The 21441-nt window shown below is 42.9% G+C and overlaps 1 protein-coding gene across 20 annotated transcripts in view; it reads right to left on the bottom strand.

The window, feature by feature from the left end:
• The window catches only part of tnika (TRAF2 and NCK interacting kinase a), a 112753-nt gene that overhangs the window by 14377 nt on the left and 76935 nt on the right, over positions 1-21441 (bottom strand). For 2 of the 20 annotated variants that reach the window (XM_050061066.1, XM_050061057.1), the window contains exons 14-25: positions 19733-19819; positions 17638-17850; positions 10612-10776; positions 10028-10294; positions 7741-7847; positions 5929-6044; positions 4004-4101; positions 3831-3854; positions 2833-2901; positions 1420-1526; positions 1106-1208; positions 691-840 (exon numbers count right to left, since the gene is read on the bottom strand). In XM_050061066.1, the coding sequence (XP_049917023.1) occupies positions 691-840; positions 1106-1208; positions 1420-1526; positions 2833-2901; positions 3831-3854; positions 4004-4101; positions 5929-6044; positions 7741-7847; positions 10028-10294; positions 10612-10776; positions 17638-17850; positions 19733-19819 (1506 nt within the window). Of the gene's footprint in view, positions 1-690; positions 841-1105; positions 1209-1419; positions 1527-2832; positions 2902-3830; positions 3855-4003; positions 4102-5928; positions 6045-7740; positions 7848-9976; positions 10295-10611; positions 10777-16702; positions 17288-17637; positions 17851-19732; positions 19820-21441 lie in introns of all 20 variants that reach the window. The other 18 variants (XM_050061053.1, XM_050061052.1, XM_050061067.1 and 15 more) reach the window with 14 other exon arrangements.

The following is a 21441-nucleotide window of genomic DNA, read 5'->3' on the forward strand; positions in this document are numbered from 1 at the left end:
ATGGCAGCACAACATGGTGGACTCCATAGATGAGGCCCGCCCCCTTTGTAGATATACATGGCTCATTCTAAAGCCCAGTTCAGACCAATGATTTGTGACAAGATGCAACCATTTCAGAACGTAGCACCCGTTCATCACTACTGCAAATACAACCGTAGCCAGTATCTCACTATCACTGTCCTCATTCATACTTTAAGAAGCTACAAATTATATTCAGCCACAAAATAAGTCTGAAAAGCTTGAAATCAGAACAGAAGTACAGAGACCTGTTGCATAGCGATGATCCGCCATCTTATCTAGTTGCATTGGTGTGAACCGGCAGATTTCTAGAACGTTGCAGAACGGTATATTGCAAGTAGTTGCCTGTTTCAACTCGTCTCATTGCAAATCTTTGGTCTGAACTGGGCTGAAGGTAACAAAAACATAACAATTCTTATTTTCAGGTGATTAAACACTAATGAAAACATACTTATTATGTTATATTTCCATCTAATCCTACACACTGGACCTTGAAGTGCTGGATTTGTTCAATGCCAGGCATGAGACCTCATCTCGGAAAAGCCATTTATATGAATTTAAAAATTAATTTGTAAAGTTTTAATATTAATTTAAGACTTATTACATTAATTTAACTTTGTGTTTTATTTATAGCACTCTATCCATGAATGAGTGTAAGTGTGTGTGTCTGACCTCTGTCATGTCGCCCAGTTCCTGCAGGGCTGAGGTGGGTGTGGCTGAGGGAGAGTTGCTCTGCTGCACCAGGTCAGGGAGGTTACCATGGTTACCGTGATTCCCGAACCCATTACTCTCAGTGTGGCCACCTCTCCTCCTCTCCTCTGCCTGGGAGACAGAAAGAGAAAGAGAGAAAAGAGTTGAGAAACAAAGGAAGGAGGAAGGAGGAGATGTAATGTTGAGAGGGGGTTTTACAAAAGAAGTGAGAGCAGAAGAAGTAAAAGAAGATAAAGTGGTCATGAAGAAACAAAATGAGCCCAGTTTGGTAACAGAAAATAAACAAAAACAGTGTTTTCTCTGCTCATTCTCATTCCCTTCTCTCTGAATCCTTGTGGCTCGTGTGTGTGTGTGTGTGTGTGTTCACAGTCATCACCTCTCTCATCACGAGAGTGCCGTCCTTGGAGCTATTATAGGCATCTCCCAGAGAGTCCTCTGTCAGCCCTCCATACGACTCACTGCTGCTCTGCACTGCTGGCCTGCAACACACACACACGCAAAACACAAAACACACACGCAGACCTGATTATTTACAAAGCAATTCTGCCAAAACTGTACTGACAAGCTGCTGGCATGGCGCATATTCCAAAGACATGCATGACTCAACACAAATGAATACTGACAATTCCAGCTTGGGAAAAACAAAAACAGAGACAGAGGGGAAAAACAAAAACAGAGGGGACAACTTACATGATGCGGGGGATGTCGCTAACAGCAACAGTGCCATCATGCCCCACCGTCTCCCCGTCCTCATCGCTGCTCTCTGAATCTTCACTGGAGGACGAGTAGTCTGTCACCTTTATTAGCACGTGAGAAATAAAGACAAAATTAAGAGGATAAGTCAGAAACCCTCTGAGAGCCAAGACAAAGGACTAAAAGTTTCAAAATCTTGTTCTTGTGCAATGTTTTTATTGTGAAATCAGTCATAGAAAGGAATACCTCACCCATAAAATGATCATTTGTATAGTTATTACTCACTGTGTAAAGAAAACATTCTTCTAGCATGTCTCAACAGTGAACGAAGAATTCAAAAAAACGCGAACATGCTTGATGAACTGAAGTCAAAGCAGACCGTGTTTAACAACAGCAAAAGCATATCGAAACACCCAGGTACAAACTCAATACAATCCAAGTCGTCCATTTCACTGAGCAGTTCAAACACACATGCTTGCCCAGGTGCTCTACTTAGCAGTGCACGTGTTTGGGATGTACTGGGCATATGATTGGATGACTGAGACTTAGATTATACTGCACGAGTTGTGGATGTCTTGATATACATTTGTTTTTCTGTTGTTAAACACGCCCCCCATCTACTTCAACTCATGAACAATGTTCACCGTTTTTGGATTCTTCGTTCCTCCACAAATTCAAGGTAAAGGCTTTTGCACACTGACTCTGTTTTTTGGATGCGTCTTTTTAATCCGTCACCTGAAAAAGGTCGTTAAGCACAGAACCCTTGCACACTGATTCTGATGCATTCCTTCCTTTGCCTTTTTCCTCTGGAGTTACCTATCTGACTGTCACCACTCCATTGCTGTCTTGCATTTGGCACCGCTCTCTCTGTCTGTGTGCGGTCCACATCCTCTTCCTCTTCATCATCATCCACCTGAATATCACTATCTGACATGTTGAAAGTGAGCTATCTGAGTTATGAAATGATTCTGTGCACCCTGTTCCACTGTCTTGTCGTGGCTGTGTCCCGCCGCCACATTTTCTTCACTGATTCTTGGTCAAACGTTTCTAACGACTCTGATGGATGCGAAAATGCAGAAGATCGAACCTGTTCTGAAAATCTTAATGACAGACGAAAGTTCCAGACTCAGTGTGCAAACATGATACAACGTGAGGTTGTATTTATTCTTAGACGTGCGACAATTTTCGACGAAAAAAATGGACTGGGGATCAAACCACCCATCTTCCGATTAGTGGAAGACCTGCTCTACCTTCTGAGCCACAGCCACCCTTTTTAACCTGATATGAAGATCTGTCATCTTATCTTTTCCCCTTCTAATGAGGACAACAATAGATGTATGCTGTTGGCCCAGGCTGCAGTGAAAATAAATAATCTATCTACACATCATCACAACATAAATGTTTTTGTACCTTGACTGGAGGTCTGCTGCCCTCCTCCACCCTCAACTCTCTGAGTTCCTTGGCCAAAGCACTTAGGTCCTATAGAGAGGAGCAGAAGAGGAGAGGAGAAAGAGACAAAGTAATTTAGTTCATCACTTCTATATCATCAGTCTCAGAACCTGAAGAGTCAGAAAGCAAATCACATACAAGGACGAGGGGAGCAGAGAGGGGCAAAGACCATCAGCATCATAACAAGAGGACAACTGATTTGTTGTCACACAAACATCCGGGCCCGTAAACATCAGTGACCAGGAACAAGAGTGCTAATCTGAGGTCACTTTTTCTGCTCAGCCACACTAAAGATTTTGTCATGTGACATAAGAGGCGACCACAGATCAGCACTTTTATTCTCTTACGAGCAATATATCAACTACGTGAAGACAGGTCATAAGAAGAGATAGAGACAGAGAGCCAGGCTTGATGTTCTACTGGAGTGCAGCGTCACTCTGCACCCCCTATACCAATCACCCCCATGCCAACTGGCCCTGTGGTTCCTCCCCTCCCTTCCCTCCCCATTCAACCCAGCCAATGGATCAGACCAAAATCATGCAGACGGGTGGGGGAGGACCGTCATACACGGTGGGCTTACCAGCTCCTCCTGACCAGTAACCATGACAACAGAGAAACAGGAAAAGAGATTCAGAGACTGTTCAGGTGCTTGGCAGTGGAGGTTACACACACACACTCGCACTTGCGCACACACACACACACACACACACACAACGCAAGCATGCATACACGCAAACTCGCACAAGCACACGTCCACAAACACTCTCTCAGATATGTGTGTAGAAGCACACATGCACTGCCATCGCCAGTTCACTCTGAGGAGTCAAAAGTTAAAAGAAAAAAAAAAGTCATCTTCTTGTGAAACTCAACTCCACCATGCCAGGGGAAAAAGAGGGGCTCTGAAGACCGAGGCAAAGGAAAACCGGGACAAAAGAAAGGGGGACTCGAGTGTCACTAACCTCATCTATGGCTTTCTTATAGCTCTGAAGAATGAGAGGACAAAGAGAGGGAGGCAGAGACAGAAAGAAGCAGATGAATAGCAGGAAAAAGGAGAAAAGGCCTGTAGGAGATTCCCAGAGAGGAGATTGCTGTGATAGACAGTGAATGTTTGTGTCTGTGTTGTGTGACTTACTGCAGGTCTGCTGGGTCTGGCAGATTCACGGCCCTCCTCCTGTTTGGGCTTTGCCTCCTGATTGGCTCCTGGAGGGGATCCTTCCTGCTTGGCTTGACCTATCAGAACAAGTAAGGGATAGATACAGTTGGTGTCTAGTCGTAGGGTACAGTGAACGTGGGCAGTGCCTGATGTGACGGACTTGCTAGATATTGTTAGCTAGCTTGCTAATAAATACAGCAAAATAGGTTAAGTTCAGTGCCTGTCTCATAATATCATTTAGTATTGGCTGGTTAAACATGGCAACAATCAATGTCTCCTACACACATACTCCTTTACTATCCTATGCCAGTCAAAGTTCACCAAAGTTGAAGTCCGCGCGATATAAAGATATAAATTTGCTTCGCCACTAGAAGCAAATGTTTTATTGGCCCCTGTGTTTCCATTTAATGGAAGTGACCAGGAGGTGAATATTTACCAGTGTTAATTTCGCTCACATGTGACCATGCCCATAGTAAGGGGGCGTGTCGAGGGCGGAGTCATCTGTAAATGATTTGGGGAAAGACATTCCAGTAAAAATCCACTTCTATGCAGATGACACTGTCATTTACATGCATCCTCCATAGTGCAGCCAGTGCAAGAGCTTCAGACTGCATTTCAGTCATTACAAACCGCTCTGCTGAGTTTAAAATTGATTTTAAATGCTCAAAAAACAAAGGTAATGGTCTTCTGAAAAGCTCGCTCACAGTTGCTTGATGATTTTAGCGACTTCACTTCTGACGGTAAATCCGTTGAAAGAGTGTTCTCATACAAGCACTTGGGTATATGGACAGATGACAAGCTTTCATTTAATGTACATGTTGTTACTAGTTAGGAAGCTTAAAGTGAAGATTTGGCTTTTATTTTAGAAATTAGTCTTGTTTTACTTTCAGTGCTAGAATCAGGAGTCTGGTAGGTTTGACGAAAGTATTTTTGGGGCTGTTTCTGATTAAACTAAAAGGATCTTAACTATCTCTGTAGGGCCGGTGTAAAGATGGCCAGAGTGTTTACATCACAACCTAGCTGCTGCCCTCTTGCTCGATACTGGACCAATTAAAATTAAAAAAGTTGTTCCCATTAGTCATTTAGACATGGGGGAATAAGTACAGATTGAAAATTACGCTTTATCTCTGGATTTTTAAGTTTACCTGATGTAAAGAAAGCCACACAGCAACCCTTCAGCATGGTATTAAATGCTTTGTTTTCTCTTTGGTGTAGACTGTATCTATTACACGTTTGACCTTCATACCCCAATATGATTATTCAGAATCACTAAAAAATCCAAATTGTCCCATACTGTCGTTACATTGTGAAAAATTGTGCTTGTCTGGGTGAAAGCACGCTGCCATTCATCAAATATTTTCAAAGCTATTTTGTATTTTTTGGACGCCACCTTGATACTATCTGTCTCATTTTTTACATTTCTGCCATTTTTTTGTTGTTGATCCCATTGCAAAATAACACCCAACAAACCTGAAGGAAAACCAATCCCACCGCACTTCAACCTCCCTCTCTGCCATGTGTTTGTCAAGGGGAGACCCATGCATATCTTAGATATCCCTCTGGCCTGTTGTTTGACACTTCCCTGTACGCCTCTCTCTATCTCCCCCTCTCATTTCCTCTCTTCTATCTCTCCAGAGGCTGAGAGTAACAGGGCACATCAGACAGGTTGATCAGAGCAGAACTGCGACTGACATTGTCCCGCTGATAGCCTCTGAAACTCGCTGAAGCCCTGTGAACGTACGTGGATGTTTGTGTGTTTCTGTGGCCGCATTTGCGCGTATACAAGAGCAAGTGCGTGTATCGGTTTTTAATTGTTTGCATGCAGGCGTGTCTGTGACTGTGAGTGTGTGTGTATGAGTGTGTCTTTGTGGCTTTCAGAGTTTCCGTGGGAGTTTTTTTTGTACCTCTCCTCTCGGCTGAGCCTCCCTGAGATGAAGGGGAGGAGGAGGATGACGAGTTGGAGGAAGTTCTCTGCAGCATGGCGTCCAGAGAGAGCTCTGAGCGCCGCAGGTCTGGGTTACTGAAACAGGTGGAAGATATTTTCATTCATTTTAAAGTTCTATAAAATTATACAGCATATCTATATAAAACAGATGTTCGCAGTGTAGCGATGACATGTTTTTATAAGATAACCTCAGGCAACTCCTGCTGTGTAAAAACAGAGCTGATGCATTATGATGGAGTTTCTGCAATCAGTAGCTTCTGTTCAACAATGAAGAATCTGAATCTAATTTAACAGAAGGAAAGGTAAGGTAAGGTAAGGTAGGGTAATGTAAGGTAAGGTAGGGTAATGTAAGGTAAGGTAAGGTAAGGTAAGCCAAGGAAGGATAAGGTAAAGTAAGGTAAACTTTAATGTCCCAGAGGGGCAAGTTGAGATACAGACAGTAGTCATGAGTAGTCATAACATTAACAGCAGTCTTTCTAAAAGTACATACAGCAGGACATTGTATGACATAAAATGTCATACAATGTCCTGCTGTATATACTTTTAGAAAGACTGTGTGAATGTGTAACCCTAACCCCCTAACCCTAACCAACCAATCAAGTTGCAGTTTACATTCATGTCTGTACAGACTCATATGTCACAGTGATGCTGACCTTTGACCTTTTAGATATAAAATGTCATTGCTTCAACTTTTTATCCTATCAGACATTTGTGTGAAATTTTGTCTTAATTGACCCTTTGCTAAGTCCCACCCCCGGACGCAGACTGGCCAATCATAACGTAGCATCAGACTGGCTCAGACCAGGGTCTGACAACAACACAGCTGTGCTCCATTGACTCTAATGCAGTCGTTTCAGNTCCTTCAAACACAGACTGTAGACCCCTCTGTCTGCTTTTCTCTGGAATCACTCTTTCATTTTTCCAAAAATATGATCATATTTCTTCAGGGAGTGCAGTTAGTTACAGTGTGGGCTCCATGCTTACTGTGACAGCTTGTTGGACCATCACAAAGGGGCGGGGCTTAGCGAAAGGTCAATTAGCGTATGAATTCTTGAGTTATGGCCCAAAATTTTTTTTGTTTGTTTTTTTGGCCTCTGGCCACTAAAATCTAATCAGTTCATTCTTAAGTAGTTTGTACCAAGTTTAAAGACAAGACATTTCCTGCTAGCATTCCTCAGATATCATGTTGTCTACAAGAATGAAAACAACCCAAAAAACATATTGCCTCCAGCTGGGGCTATCGCTGGGGTGGCGGCATAACAATACAAGGAATTAGTTAAAAACCAGTAAAGAATAACAAAAGGGAATTATCACTGGAGGAAAACCCTCACCAACCAGGCTGCATAAATGTGTTCAGACATAGCTTAAAGGATAGTCTAAACTCAACTTCTTTTGCCTGGGGGCCATTTTTGCAAAATGACAGGAGGCCATAACAAAAATACATAAATGGAACATAATAATTTTGATCAGATAAAATGAAAAAACAAGGCAAATCCAGTCAGAGCAGCCCTGTACAGGTCTGGTGAAGGGGCGTTTCTCGGATTTGATCCTTCTCTACTTTGATGCTTATTTATACACTTTGGCATCTTACTAACATTCAAAGTACACAAAAAAATCTGAGAGTAAATCAGTTTATTTTCATTGTGAGTTACGAAATGGTTGGTGGGCCAGATGGAACCCTGTAAGTTGATCACTGATCTAGACTATAAAGGTGACCTCAGATGTGTAACTTAGACTCCAGAGGTGGACAACGCGCTAATATGAGCTTTACCTGGCCCGTATGAGTTGAGAACCTGTGCGGGGGCCCAGACCCACTCCTCCATTGGGGGAGTTCTTCCTGACCAAGGCTGGGGAGATGGAAGTGGTCCTCTGGGGGACCTGGAAACACACACAAGTACAAAAAGACAGTTGATCACCATGACTGGTGCAACTTGGCTTTTACGCCCCTAGCACAGAAAGAAAAGCTTGTATCAAGGATGTTTTTGGTTATGATACCAATGATAAATCTGTGTTGTGGTTTGGCAACATGCGTACGTTAAACTGGGCGGTGGCGCTCTAATTACTCTTTCATTACTGAGCAATGTTGTTCGGCTTGTCCTGGTGAACTATGCCAATCAAAATGAAGCCAGTGCACTGAGAGTGAGGCACTTCACATCGTGTGCTCTGGTATCCACGTCAACAGTTTAATTCCAGCAGCTCTTTTCAAGTTTTGCAAAAGCTAATTTAACCTTGTTGCTGCGGTTTCGACATCAGTTCAGTTACCTCACTTGACTAGAGATGGCAACGCTGTGTGCAAAATCACACATCAACCACACTGTCGCCAAACGAAATGAGAAGTCATCAACGTTGAAATCTGATTTGCATGACGAGGTTTGTTTCACCCAATAGGTAGAACAAATTAAATTCTTACAGTTTATTTTAAAATGTTGAGCACATCCTCAGTGATTACAGGGTGCCCACAGGTATCAGACACTCACATTTAATGCTTTTAAGGATCTTTCCAAGATGATTTTTAACTAAATTTAAGGCAGATTTTTGGACAGTCATTCATTTGGTCATTAGAGCATTGCAGGTAAGAATAAAAGTATGCATAAAGGCAAGTAGTATATATGTGGTTGATATCAGGTGGTAGATATCAGTGTGTTATCGTATTAGATTGTTACAATATAAAATCCTGCACCGCTTGCAAATCTCTCCCAGTAAAACACATAAAATGAACCCCCAAGTTTCACCTGTGTCTTAATTGTAAAATCTCAGTAGGAAGTTATACACATTGTGTCTGGCTCTGTCCTAAAATTCAAGCACACTGGGTCGACTTTCTGCAGGATATGGGGAAAATTCTTGGTGTTGCTTTGTGTTTGTATCCTGTCTCTTTACTCCTGGGTCACCAATGTCTAGATGCTATTGTTGGCTGCTCGAGCAGATTGTACGATATTCTTGCATATGCTACCACACCACTTATCACTGTCCTACAATGTAGTCTTGACACCGTTAGCCTATGTTTGGACGATGTGCTATACCATTATCTCGGAGTTCTTGCAACCTCAATAACTACAGGTCCTTGGAGGCTCAAAACTTTCTTTACCAATGGCCAAACAATCTAATAACATTTGGATAAAGCGGTACATCCTTTTTGTTTAACCAGAAACAGCCCCAAGATCACTGCTGCCAAACCCACCAGACCCCATTTGAAAAAATGGTAATTTTAGAGCATATAGATTCAGCATATTTGCAACAAGATGGTTTTTGTGAGTTTTATTTCGTTTCTGTCGACTCTGAATGAGTTTGTTTTACTATGATACAATTACTGTTTATTTAAATGTTGTCTGGTGGGTTTGACAACAGCGATTTTGGGGCTGTTTCTGGTTAAACTAAAAGGATCTTTATCTTTAAAAAAAAAGGTCTATCTCTGTGGGGATCCTTTCCATAATGTTGTCAGACACTTATAATAACAATCATGCCCTGGCAGCGGAAAACCAGGCATTTTTAATAGACATAAATTGATGGTGTAAAGATGCCCAGAGTGTTTACATTGCAGCCTGGCCGCTGCCCTCTTCCTCAATACTGGATCAATTAGAAAAAATGTAGTTTCTAGACCTGTTTGCTTCACTCCACAAAGGGACGATTCATGAAAATATGGACTCCATACCTCCGTTTCTCAACCTATACTGTGGCGTCAACACACCGCACCGATGGGTCGAATTCATATCTAAACGTTTCATCATTTTTGTTCTTGATGGTTGTGCAGGCTGATGTTTTGCTGAGCTGTTCGATGTTGTTTGTAAAAGGAAGAAAAGCCAAAAAAATGTACTTGACAAAAAAGAAATTTGGACTTTCATGCAGAAGAGCTTGACTCAGTTTGACACAAAGAAATTTAAGGATGGATACATGAACTTTGCTAAAATGTTTGTGGCAATTAAGACCTTACAAATTCAAATTTAAGACATTCTGATGACTTTCATGGTCTAATATTTATAAAATAAAGACATTTAAGACTTTTTAAGGACCTGCAGACACCCTGGATTGACAGTCTTCCGTTCTGATAGTGATTCTCCGACCTTGGGTGGGATGTCCTCCTCTCTCAGCCATGCGGTCCTGTCCCGATCCCTCTCTCTGTCCCGATCCCGATCCCGTTCCTCCCTGCCTGTGATGCGCAGCGGGGCACCGGGGGTGTCAGAAGTGGGGTCGGAGTTCTGGCGGGGCATCTCGGGCCTTGGGGAGCTCACGCTGACGCCCTCGCTGAGAGCTGAGCCCGTCTGGTCCTGCAGAGACTGGGAGCCGGACATGGAGCCGGAGTGAGTCTTCACTGGGACCAGGTGGGCCATCTGTAGGAGGGAGGGAGAGAAAGAGAAGAAGGGAGAGATGAGGGGGACAAGTTGGGTGAACAGGAGGAGGTTGAGAATGGGGGTGTAAAGATGAGCATGAAGAATTGTGGGAAAATAAAATGGCAGAAAATGGATGTAAAGAATAGAGATGGATGGGGGAGATGGAGAAACAAAAGACAAAGATTTCTTTATATGGAGTCATGAACTTTTTAAGGAAGTGTACAAGGAGTCAAGAGGTTTGTGATTATTTGATACCGTCTCCTAGGAAACACACCAAACATTCACATGCCTCCGTTACCGCACACACACACACACACCTGTGGTTCGATGGAGCGGTGGATGGGTGGGGTGCGGGCGGGCTGCATGCCCCCGCTGCTGAAGGACTCGGAGCGGGGAGGGAGGGAGGGGTCAGAGATGCGGTTGGACACTTTGTGCTGCAGCGCTGGGGAGCTCTGTCTGTTCAGCTTAGATCGTTCCTCCACCTGGGACAGGTCACATACCACTGTCACTCACAGCCAAGCACGCAGCCCAACCAATCACCACGCTTGACGTGCTGTAGGTATCATGCACCCCGACAAGCCACCAGACAATCATAACAACAGGCTGTGGGTAAGCTGTGTGTTATGTCACATCACGAGCCCTGGACTTGTTTTTATGATCGTGACTCATGGCAAAAATTGCTGCTCTGAAAAGTTCGGTGGAAGTCTTGCAGTAACCTGTTTATCTCTGGATAATTATGTAGGTGGAGCAAAGCCAGACTTCCACAGAAACGTTCAAAGGAATCTGGCAGTTTGCAGGTGTCATGCCATGTTTTGACAAATGCTCAAACATCTCCTGTCAGATCGCTTCTTAGTTTCCCACACTGAATTGTTCTGTTTGTTTGTCTTCATGTCCCACGTGCAGTCAGACAGAAAGAATGTCTGATGGCTTTGGTGAAAGTTCAAGAATTATCTAACCCATTCTTGAGAACTGGGATGAAATATGTCCTATCAAAAAAACAAAACTTAAAATGATAACTTATCAACACACTCATTTTATTTCCGGAGTGAAACATTAAAGATTTATATGTATGAAATAAATAAGATTTATATAATATTTCGATCTGCTTTCATTTTTAACCCTTGTCCCAGACAAGAATTGACAACTGATTTCTTTTAAAACATGAGTAGAAGGCAATGAGCAATGAAAAAAGAAATGACCCAGAAAAATAGCAAGAAAAACGTAAAACAAGTAAAAAGAGAAAATTAAAAAAAAAAAAAAAAAAAAATTAAAAAAGAAAGTTAAAAACAAACAAACAAGGAAATGACCTGGAATAAAGTGCTTATAAAATTATAATAATTTGGTGACATAATTTGAAAAGGTAATAACTATAATAAATATATTTTTTCCCTAGCTTTTTTCTTTTTTCCTAGTTTTTTTTTTTTTTTTTTAATAATTACAAAATACTTATATTTTAATTATCTTAATTATTAAAAAAAAAAAATAGGAAAAAAGAAAAAAAACATTTTACATTTATTATAGTTATTACATTTTAGAATTATGTTACCAAATTATTTTTATAATTTCTAGGCACTCTTTCCTGGCCATTTCCTTCTTTGTTTGTTTTCAACGTTTTTCCTTGTTTCTTTCTTTTTTTTAAATCAATTTTCTTGTTTTTAATTTTCTCTTTTTACTAATTTTTTTGGGTCATTTCTTCTTTCGTTGCTCATTGCCTTCTTCCCATGTTTTTGAAGAAATACAGCCAATTTGCTGAGGTTTCAAAGGGTTAAGACTAAATAAGAATTATGGCTTAAAAATTAGTATTTTGATTAGCATTAGAGGATGCTTAGAAACTTTGACAAATATAATGGCTTCTCTATATAAATATGTAACTTTTTAGTCAACTCTATAAGACGTAAACTCCGTTAGACATCAGCTCAGCCACGATTTTGATCTTTTGAAATGTATTTTCCCGGCCTAATTGAAGAGTAAAAATCAAAAACCAATCTTGTCCCAATTCTCAAGAAAGAGTGATCTCCAATCTTCTTATCTAGACACCACATTCAAACCCAAAATCCCAGATCTGAGTACATGCAAAGGTAACGGCTGCACACGTTTGATTTTTACACCCATTAGAGATTGACTGACTGCTTCCCACAGACTTGTGGAAGTGCACGTGTGCGTCAATGCCAACGAGCACCAATGGATATCTGTGAGTGAGGAAGGCAGAGAGCTCCTCTTTGCCAGTGTAATCAGATTATCAGATTAACTGATGTGCAGTGAGAGAAGGCTCCGAGGAATGCTCCCAGCTGCCCAAATCACACTTTTCCACTCTAAACAATCTACTCAATGGTTGGTGGAGGGTTGAGTCATGGCTCAGCAGGGCATAGTGTCAATTTCCCCCCAGGTAAACATGCGTGTGAAATGAGAACTATCCCCTTTGGAGGCTTTCTGTAATTCCACATGAGCTCATAATCTCGTAGGATTATTCAAGATTATAACCTGGGTCAGAACAACTATGCAATACTGTGTCATTCCTCAAATCTTTGTTAGTTGCCTGCTAGGGGGGATAACTACTGTGAGGCAACTATGGCGGCAGAAAACTTCTCAAACACTTGGTTAGTTGTTCACTTGGGATGAAAGGCGACTACTGATGAAGGAAAGAACTGTAGACAAACAGTGGCTAAGTACAAAGAACAAATGGAAGAGAAGTATTCTGTGATTCAATAGAGGCACTGCTGTGATCCAAGTTTAATCTGTGGAGGCAGTACGCGATCAAAGTTAGCATAAACATCAACTGACCTTCAAGAGATAGAGAAATTACTGTTAGAAGGTGCACTTACAGAGGAAAAGCCTTTTGGGTAGTGCTGCTTAAAGGGAAAGTTCAGCCACCCCAAATCATAATACATATTTTTCCTCTTACCTGTAGAGCTATTTATCAATCTAGATTAATTTGGTTTAAGTTGCCGAGTGGTGGAGATATCGGCCGTTCTCTAGATGGCATTCTGCTTGTGGGGCTCAATTGCCAAAAAAGTACATTTGAAAAACTCAACAGCAATGTCTCTTTCCAGAAATCATGACCTGGTTACTCGGGACAATCCACAGACGTTGTTGTGAGCAGTGTCATGTAGGAACTATTTTCTTTCTACTGAACTACACCTGCTAACCGCATCACTGTGCAAAAGAAAGTGTGCATCTACTGCTAGCTCACTTAGCACCACTGAGCTAGCTAACTTTAGCTGAGGAAGATGACATTGTTAACACTGTGTGCTGTCATGAGCATAAGCCTTTTGTCCATGAGTAGATGCACTCGTCCTGCTGCGCAGTGATGCGGGAAGCAGGTGTAGTTCAGTCAAAAGAAAATCGTTCCTACATGAAACTGCTCAGCAGAGGAGGATGTCGTAAATGTTTACATCATGACCTTGTGAGCAGTTTCATGTAGGAACTATTTTCTTTCTACGATACGACACCCGCCAACAGTATCACCATGCAGACGGAAGCGTGCATCTACTCATGGACAATGCTCGTGACAGAGCGAGATGTTAACATTGATAGCGTCCTCTTCAACTGAGCTGTAACGTTAGCTAGCTCAGTGGGGCTAGGTGAGCCAGCAGTAGATACTTCCTTCTGTGTGGTGATACAGTTGGTGGGTGTAGTTTGGTAGAAAGAAAATAGTTCCTACATGAAACTGCTCACAACAAGGTCTGTGGATTATCTTGAGTAACTGGGTCATGGTTTCTGTAAAGAGACATTGCTGTTGAGTTTTTCAAAAGTATGTTTTTTTTGGCACTTTGAGCACCACAAGCCGAGTGCCATCTAGTTCCATTATATTCAAGAGAAGGCAGACATTTCTATGGCTGATATCTCCAACGCTCGGCAACACACCAAAATAATTTAGATTGATAAATAGCACTACAGGTAAGAGGAAGAATACATATGTTTGATTTTGGGGTAAACTGTCTCTTTAAATCTTCATTCTTCATGTATCAAGTGTTTGGGTTTATCCCCAGCCTACCACCCAAAAGCTCTTTCTACCATGTCAGAGGTGCTAAAAGGTTAAAACAGATCATCAGAGGAAGTTAATTGTGGCCATGACTGTAGGTTCTTTTATCTCAGACATGTTAGGATATTACATACCTTGACATGTTTTGGTCATGTGACGGTCACGCCTCCCTAGTGTCGGCTGATTGACAGATCAGCTGATCAAGATGCGTCACAACCACCACCAAGTGACACTTCTGAGGAAGGCGGAAGTTTCCTTCGAAACATGTCAAGGTATGTAATAGCCTAACATGTCTGAGATAAAAGAACTTACAGTCATTATCATGAACACCATTGAACCATTAATTGTGGCCAGTGCAGCATCTACATCTATGAAAGGACACAGAAAAAGATTAGGGAGGAGAGCAGATGAAGGACAGAGGTCATCCTCCTGAGGATCCACGTTTGTTAGAAGGATCCCACCACCACCACGTGGCCACCACCCATCACCAAGTCGGGATTTGATTGACTGGTTGACTGACCGAAGAAGAAGTTGACACAGGTGGGTTTCCCCGATGACATCAAAATCAGTACGGCGAGGAGCAGGTTTGTGATGGTGCTTTTTGGGGCACTGGGTGATAAGGGTGACAAGGTGGCGAGCAGGTTGGGGGGGTGAGGGATCGGGGCTGGGCTGTGGTTAACTGGGCTACCTATGGATCAGGATGGTACTAGAAACTGTCCCTGAATATTGGTACATCTCCTCCGGATCTCAGTCCCAGCGGAGAATATTTTTAGTATTAAAAAAAATCAAACCGTAACCAACATGAAGATTAATGATAAAAAAAACATACCCCTTGTAGAGATAAATGTAGATATATGTAGATAAATATAGATTACTTAATGTCTGATAATATGCGTTAATATACATGTGTGCTCTTGTACTTCTATCTTTGTGAGGACTAATTTTTTGGAAATCTAGCTTGATTGGCATCCGTTTGAATCTCAGATTTTAGGGAATTCTACTGGCATTGCTCCCTTAGTAGAGCAATGTGAAAACACCTCTCTTTTACGAACTTTGCACAGACAAGTCAGTAAAGTCAAGGTCAGCCATTTTAGGGGACCTTAACAGAAGAAAAACACATTTTTGACTGGAGGGGGCTTTAAAGATTAGATCAAGAATAATTTGATTGTGATCTTCCCTTTTGTTAATTTAAGTTAATTTTGAGTTCACCATATATCAAGCAGAGACAAAAGAAGTGTGTGCACCAACCCCTTAATGTGGCATTACCCAGTAACAAAGGCAATGCAAGGTAAAACAATTAGATAAGGGCTGGAGTACTGCATGTAGGTGTTAAAGTCAGGATTTGGGGCTTTGAAATGCATTATTTCAGTCACAAATATAGAAGTACAAAAATGTGTCAGTGTGTGAAACTATACATGTGTGCTTTGGACAAGGGTCTAGCACTAAACAGATCTGACGCAGATCTGGGTCTGAGATCCGAAGGGAGAGGCATACGGGGAGCAGTGAGGGGTAGAGTCAGGTGAGATGAGGGGATAGGAGGCCTGGTTGGGCAGGAGGAGGAGGTTGTCATGGAAAGGTGGAGAAAATTTGTGGGGCGTGTTGGACACAAATGCGTCAGGAGAGAATACAGGGGAAAAGGTACCGGCAGACCATGAGCCTGAGGAGGAGGGGGACATTTGCGGAGAGGTGCGAGGAGAAAGGCTCAACCAAGAACATGAAGATGTACTGGTTGAAGAGATGGAGGGCAAATGTTCAGAGGAGCAACTACTCATTAGTCTGACCTCAGACAGGTTGTGTCCAAGTACGTCTGCCGGGGCAGAAGCACTAAGGTCACACAGTGAGGAGCTTCCTCCTATATTCTCCTTCCTAATCCCTCCTCTTCTGCCCCCAAGAAAGTGACTGTGATCAGGGACTTGAAGAAAACTGCCACTGTGGGAGGCAGGTGAGTAGGAGCCCCTTCGTCTAGGTAGAGCGGAGTGAAGAGTATGGTCAGGGAAGGATTGAGAGAGGGGGTCATGTGAGTCAAATGCTGAGACCTGCCAGTCTGAGGGCACCGGAAGGTTCTCACCACTGACAGCTGGCCCCCTCTCTTTCCACCCGCTCTGATACTCTGGCTCTATATCTACATCTACTCTACAGCGAGGTGAGTGCGATCTGGCACGAGGGTGGCCACCAGAACGGTTTGGGATAGGTAACTGGGAGCTCCTTTGTCCACATAGGGTGGAGTGGAGAGCATGGTTAGGGAAGGATTGAGAGAGGGGGTCAGTTGGGTCAAATGCTGTGACCTCCCAGTCCGAGGGCACTGCAAGGCACTCGTGGCTGACAGCTGGCCTCATCTCTTTCCTCTGCCCTCCCTGATACTGCCGTTCTATATCTACATCTCTACTGCGAGGTGACTGCGACCTGCTGCGACAATGGCCACTAACCAGTTTCACTGCAGGGATGGGAACAAGGTTAGATCCAGACTGGGGTCTCTGGACCTGTCCTGGGGACTGAGGATGAGGTTGGAGGGCTTTAAGCTGTTGGTCCGGACACATTAGCCCCTGGATGGCTGCCTGACTCGGAGCAGAGAGAGGCCTTTCTCTTGGCTTCTCTTTCTGATTGTTAGCCCCCATAGGATAAGGGATTGGTACTGCAATAGGCTGGCTGACTGGCCCTTGACTGGGATGCTCTTTTTGACTCTTACTAGGTCCTTTGGGCCCTTGGCCGTGCTCCTGGATGGGCCCTGGGCTGCGGCCCCTCTGACTGAGTTTCTGAGCCCTGAACTCTCTGACCTGCTGACTTATCTCTTGTTTCAGCCCTGGATCTAGGGGTTCTCCGGGATCTAGTGAGATTCGGATATGGGGGAGGTGGGTGGAGAGGAGCTGGGCACCATGGGATGGGGTTCGTCTAGGGGCTTGAGCTCTGTGTTGGCCATGAGAGCCAGGGGATGAAGCCGGTTGGTTGAATGACTGATGATGTCGTAGTTGGGAGCGGGGCGAGTTACCCTGAACATGCTGCTGCTTCAGGACCTGGGAGTCAGAGTCAGAGGAAGGTAAGCAACAAAACAAACACACACAAAGGAGACACCACACTGTGATAATCGAAGCAGCAGCATTAATCCTTAAATAGCTTCACATTCAAAAAGTGAGGTCTCCCACAGGACCGCTGCTTTTAGTATGACCTGCTGAATAAAATATTAACAATACAAGAAGGCCACTGGGTGTGTTTAATGTACAATAGGGGTTGAATTCCAAAACACACACATATATTTAGTGCACTACTTTCCTCAGAGCTGCTACTTTTCCTCACTCGTAACATAACTCGTCACATATTCATAACTTCATGCATGCCTTTGCTTATCATGCATGTTGTGACTTACGTCCTTGGCCCAGGCAGGTTTGTCATTAGGATTGATGATATCTTTGTAGTGGTAAAGCTGTTTCTTCTCTGCTTGCCTCCCCTCCTGCTGCTGCTGCTGCTGTTGCTGCTGCTGCTGCTGTTGTAGAGACACCAGGTAGGCTCTCTCCTGCTGGAGCTGCCTCTGGAGCCGCTCCGCCTGCCGCTGCTCCTCTACCTGCTTACGCTTGTACTCCTGGAGGGAGAGAGGGAGAGGGGGTATAGGAGGGGGGACAGAGATGAGATACAGGCAAGAGGGAAGTTTAAGTTTAGAAGATAGCGAGAAACACAGAGATCAACACCAAATCAGGTGAGTAATTATTGTACGATTTGCAAAACATCAATGATCTGTGGTGGGAAAATTAGTAGTTGCAAAAGATTCATAGCATTATTAGAACTTTAGTTTACTGCCTTAGGATACTCTGAATGGTTATCCTCAATGGAATCCTCAAATTTGCACTGCGTAACTGTCATTGTTCTATTTTGTGTGTATTTGAAATTACTTAGCCTACTTCTAAGTATCAAGCCATGCATTGACAAACACTGCGGTTAAACCTTACAATAACCATCATTAATAAATGGTAAATTCATAGTTTATCAAACTTTATTCAATAGTTATTTTACTGTAAACAAACAATGACACGATAGCTAATAATCGTTACAAATTATTGTCATTTACTAACCTTTAACAGTGTAGTGTTGCACGCACTTTAACATTTTGGGCATTTTTTGAGGTCACAGTGACCTTGACCTTTGACCGCCAAAATCAGTTCATTGCTGACTCCAAGTGGATATCTGTGCCAAATTTGAAGAAACTCCCTCAAGGCCTTCCATCATGAGGGTGAGATGGATGCAAGGTCACAGTGACCTTGACCTTCGACCACCAAAGTCAATCGTTCGTGCCAAATTTGAGGACATTCCCTCAAGCCCTTCTTGAGATATCACGTTCACGGGAATGAGGAGAACACAATATCACAGTGACCAAAAATCTAAATCTAATCAGTTTATTGTTCAGTCCAAGTGGATGTTTGGGCCAAATTTGAAGATATTCCTTCAAGGTGTCCTTGAGATATCACTATCAAGAGAACAGGATGGCCAATCCGTAAACATGGTGCCTCCAGCCACAACTATCGCTAGCATTTCATTGTTTGTTTACAGCAAAATAACTATTGAGGTTTAATTAACTGTCAATTTAGCATTTATTAATGATGGTTATTATAAGGGGTTACCAGCAACGCAAAACAGATAAACACAAATATGGACAACTGGAATCATCTATATGGAGTATGGACTTGACACACACTTTTCCCAATTATAATCACAATTTTCAGGCCAATGATGGACAAAGGGGACTGGGAACATAACACTGAAGCAACTCTTATCAGACAGGGGAGATGAAGGTGGGCACTCAGAGGCAAGGAGGGATGGTGGAAGGAAGGATGGCGGTAAGGGGGGAAAGGGAAGACATCACTTCTCAGGCCGCAACACATCTCTGGGTTTTGGTGCGTGAAGTAATTGCTGTGGCCTCTGGAGTTTTCCTGGCTTGGATCTCAAAAGGTTTCCTTTCATGCTCTCTTTAAATATACTTCCCTTCCAATAGGATGCAAGGAGCAGTGGACAAATACTACAAGACATACTGTGGATTCCTCGCAGTAATAAAACACAAAACTGTTGCCCTAGATAAGACTGGGGCACTGAGAGAAACCCTCTGTGGGAAATAACAACGTCCTATTTTCTCTTGGATGTTCTCACTTTGTGTGGGCCAACATGATTGGGGCTGACAAAACTGTTTTTCTGCACCCACTGGGGAATCCTTTGAGATCCAGCCAGCTAAATGGTACGCTTCATGCAATCAGTGAGATGAATAAATTCAACACAAGCATTACAGATAAGCAATTTATTGTTTCTGCTTCATGTTTTGCCTCGAATGTGCAGCTAACAGGTTGAGTGACTCAGACTGTGGATCCCCTCACAGTCAGTTCCTCTGTACAACTGCCACTCGGGTACATGCAGGGGGGATAGGGGGCCACACAGCACAGATGGGGAGCAGTAGTAGCACGTGGGAGGGCTGTCGTTACCAGCAGTAATGCCTGTTCCTGTAGTAGCTGCTGCTGGAGAATCTCTAACTGCCTCTGTTCCTCCTCCAGCTGTCTACGGATATACTCCTGAGCAGCGTGTCGGCACAAAGAGATAGAAATAGAATCAGGAAATCTGAACATCCGAACACAGACAGAGTGAGAAAGGCTGAGACAGAAAGAGATACAGAGAAGATAATCTCCTGAGGTGGCTGTGAATGAGGAGAGAAGATGAGAATCAGAAGGCAGATGAAGCTAAGGAGGCGGTGTTCTCGAACAATTGTAATGTGTTACAAAGGAAATATGACAAAGAGACAGGGGAAAAAAAGGAAGTTCGAATATATCTTTCCAAAACACTTGAAAAGTGTGGGAGGAGAGCAGCAGAGCGATAAAGAGGGACCAGGACAGACAAAAAATACACACATAGAACAGCAGTAGGTTCAACGAGAGGACGAGAGAGAGGATTGTTGAAAGAAGGCAGCGAAGATGCCGAACAATCAAAATATATACAACAGCACAATCAAAGGTAGAAAAAGAACCAGGGTGAGAAACATACAGGTCCCATTACGACATCTATACATTTAGATCTCTAAGGCAACAACAGATTCCAGTCTGACAAATTTCACAACCCAGGAACCTTTTTATAGTTCTAACAACCGTCGTTTTTATTTTGTACGTACGGCAAGATCTAAAACAATCATAGTTCTTAAAAGCACCGTTTTGAGGGAGTACTACTTCAGAGTACATACCATCCCAGCACAAGAACCTTGAGTGACTCAAGTGTACATTGATTGGTCGAACACATGAGCCAGTGGGTTGTTGCTACATGGTAACCCTAGATTTGTGAAACTCTGTGGTTAAGGTCTGATTAGGTTTAGCCAGAAATGTAACTTAGGGTTTGGGAAGGATCACGGTTTGGGTTAAAATGATCACTTGAAACGCAAACTGTCAAAATAACCTGTGAACTTCGATGAATTAATCACAGAAAAATAACGCGTTCCACGGTGCCCTTTGACCCAGTGTGTCACTGAAGGCCACAGTGGCTTTGTCACATGATGGAGGCAGACAAGATGACGCCGCTTGGCCCCATGAATGGAACATCTATATTTAAAAAAATGCCCAAAAAGGGATGATAGGACTGCTTGATAGGAGTAAGACATTTTCGTACCATCGGAGTACTTAAAGCCTGAAATATCACCTCAACCAAAGCATTTAGCAGCGAACCCGAAGGTCCGAGCTAGCACAGCCTCTGATGCTGGCACTAGCAGCCAGCTTCATCAAGCCACACTCGACCAGGCGCTCAGATGCAAACTGAGAAAGTCCACCTGTGACTGACTGGCTAACTCCCTTGCTGAGCGGACTGCAACGGACTCCAAGCCAGTTTCGATGGTAGAGGACAGGAGGACAACGGTTTCCAAAATACAGCAGCTTTACTACAACACATCCTCCAAAATTCATTTGAATTGAGATTTCTTGAAATACTTTCACTACAAAAGCTGATGTGTGCAATTAATTTAGATTATTAATCGCAGAGCATGTAATTAATTAGACTTTTTTTTTGTTGCTAGACAGCCCTACTTGAAACATATTACAAAAAATCTCCCAGGAGGTTTTACGATCTGGGTTTACTATCAAGACACTGGCAACCGCTATCTTTAAAACTCGTTAGCTGTGTAAACAACAGACAAAAAAACAACTTGTTACATAAAACA

The sequence above is a fragment of the Epinephelus moara genome, chromosome 14, assembly GCF_006386435.1.
Source record: "Epinephelus moara isolate mb chromosome 14, YSFRI_EMoa_1.0, whole genome shotgun sequence".
NCBI lineage: Eukaryota > Metazoa > Chordata > Actinopteri > Perciformes > Serranidae > Epinephelus > Epinephelus moara.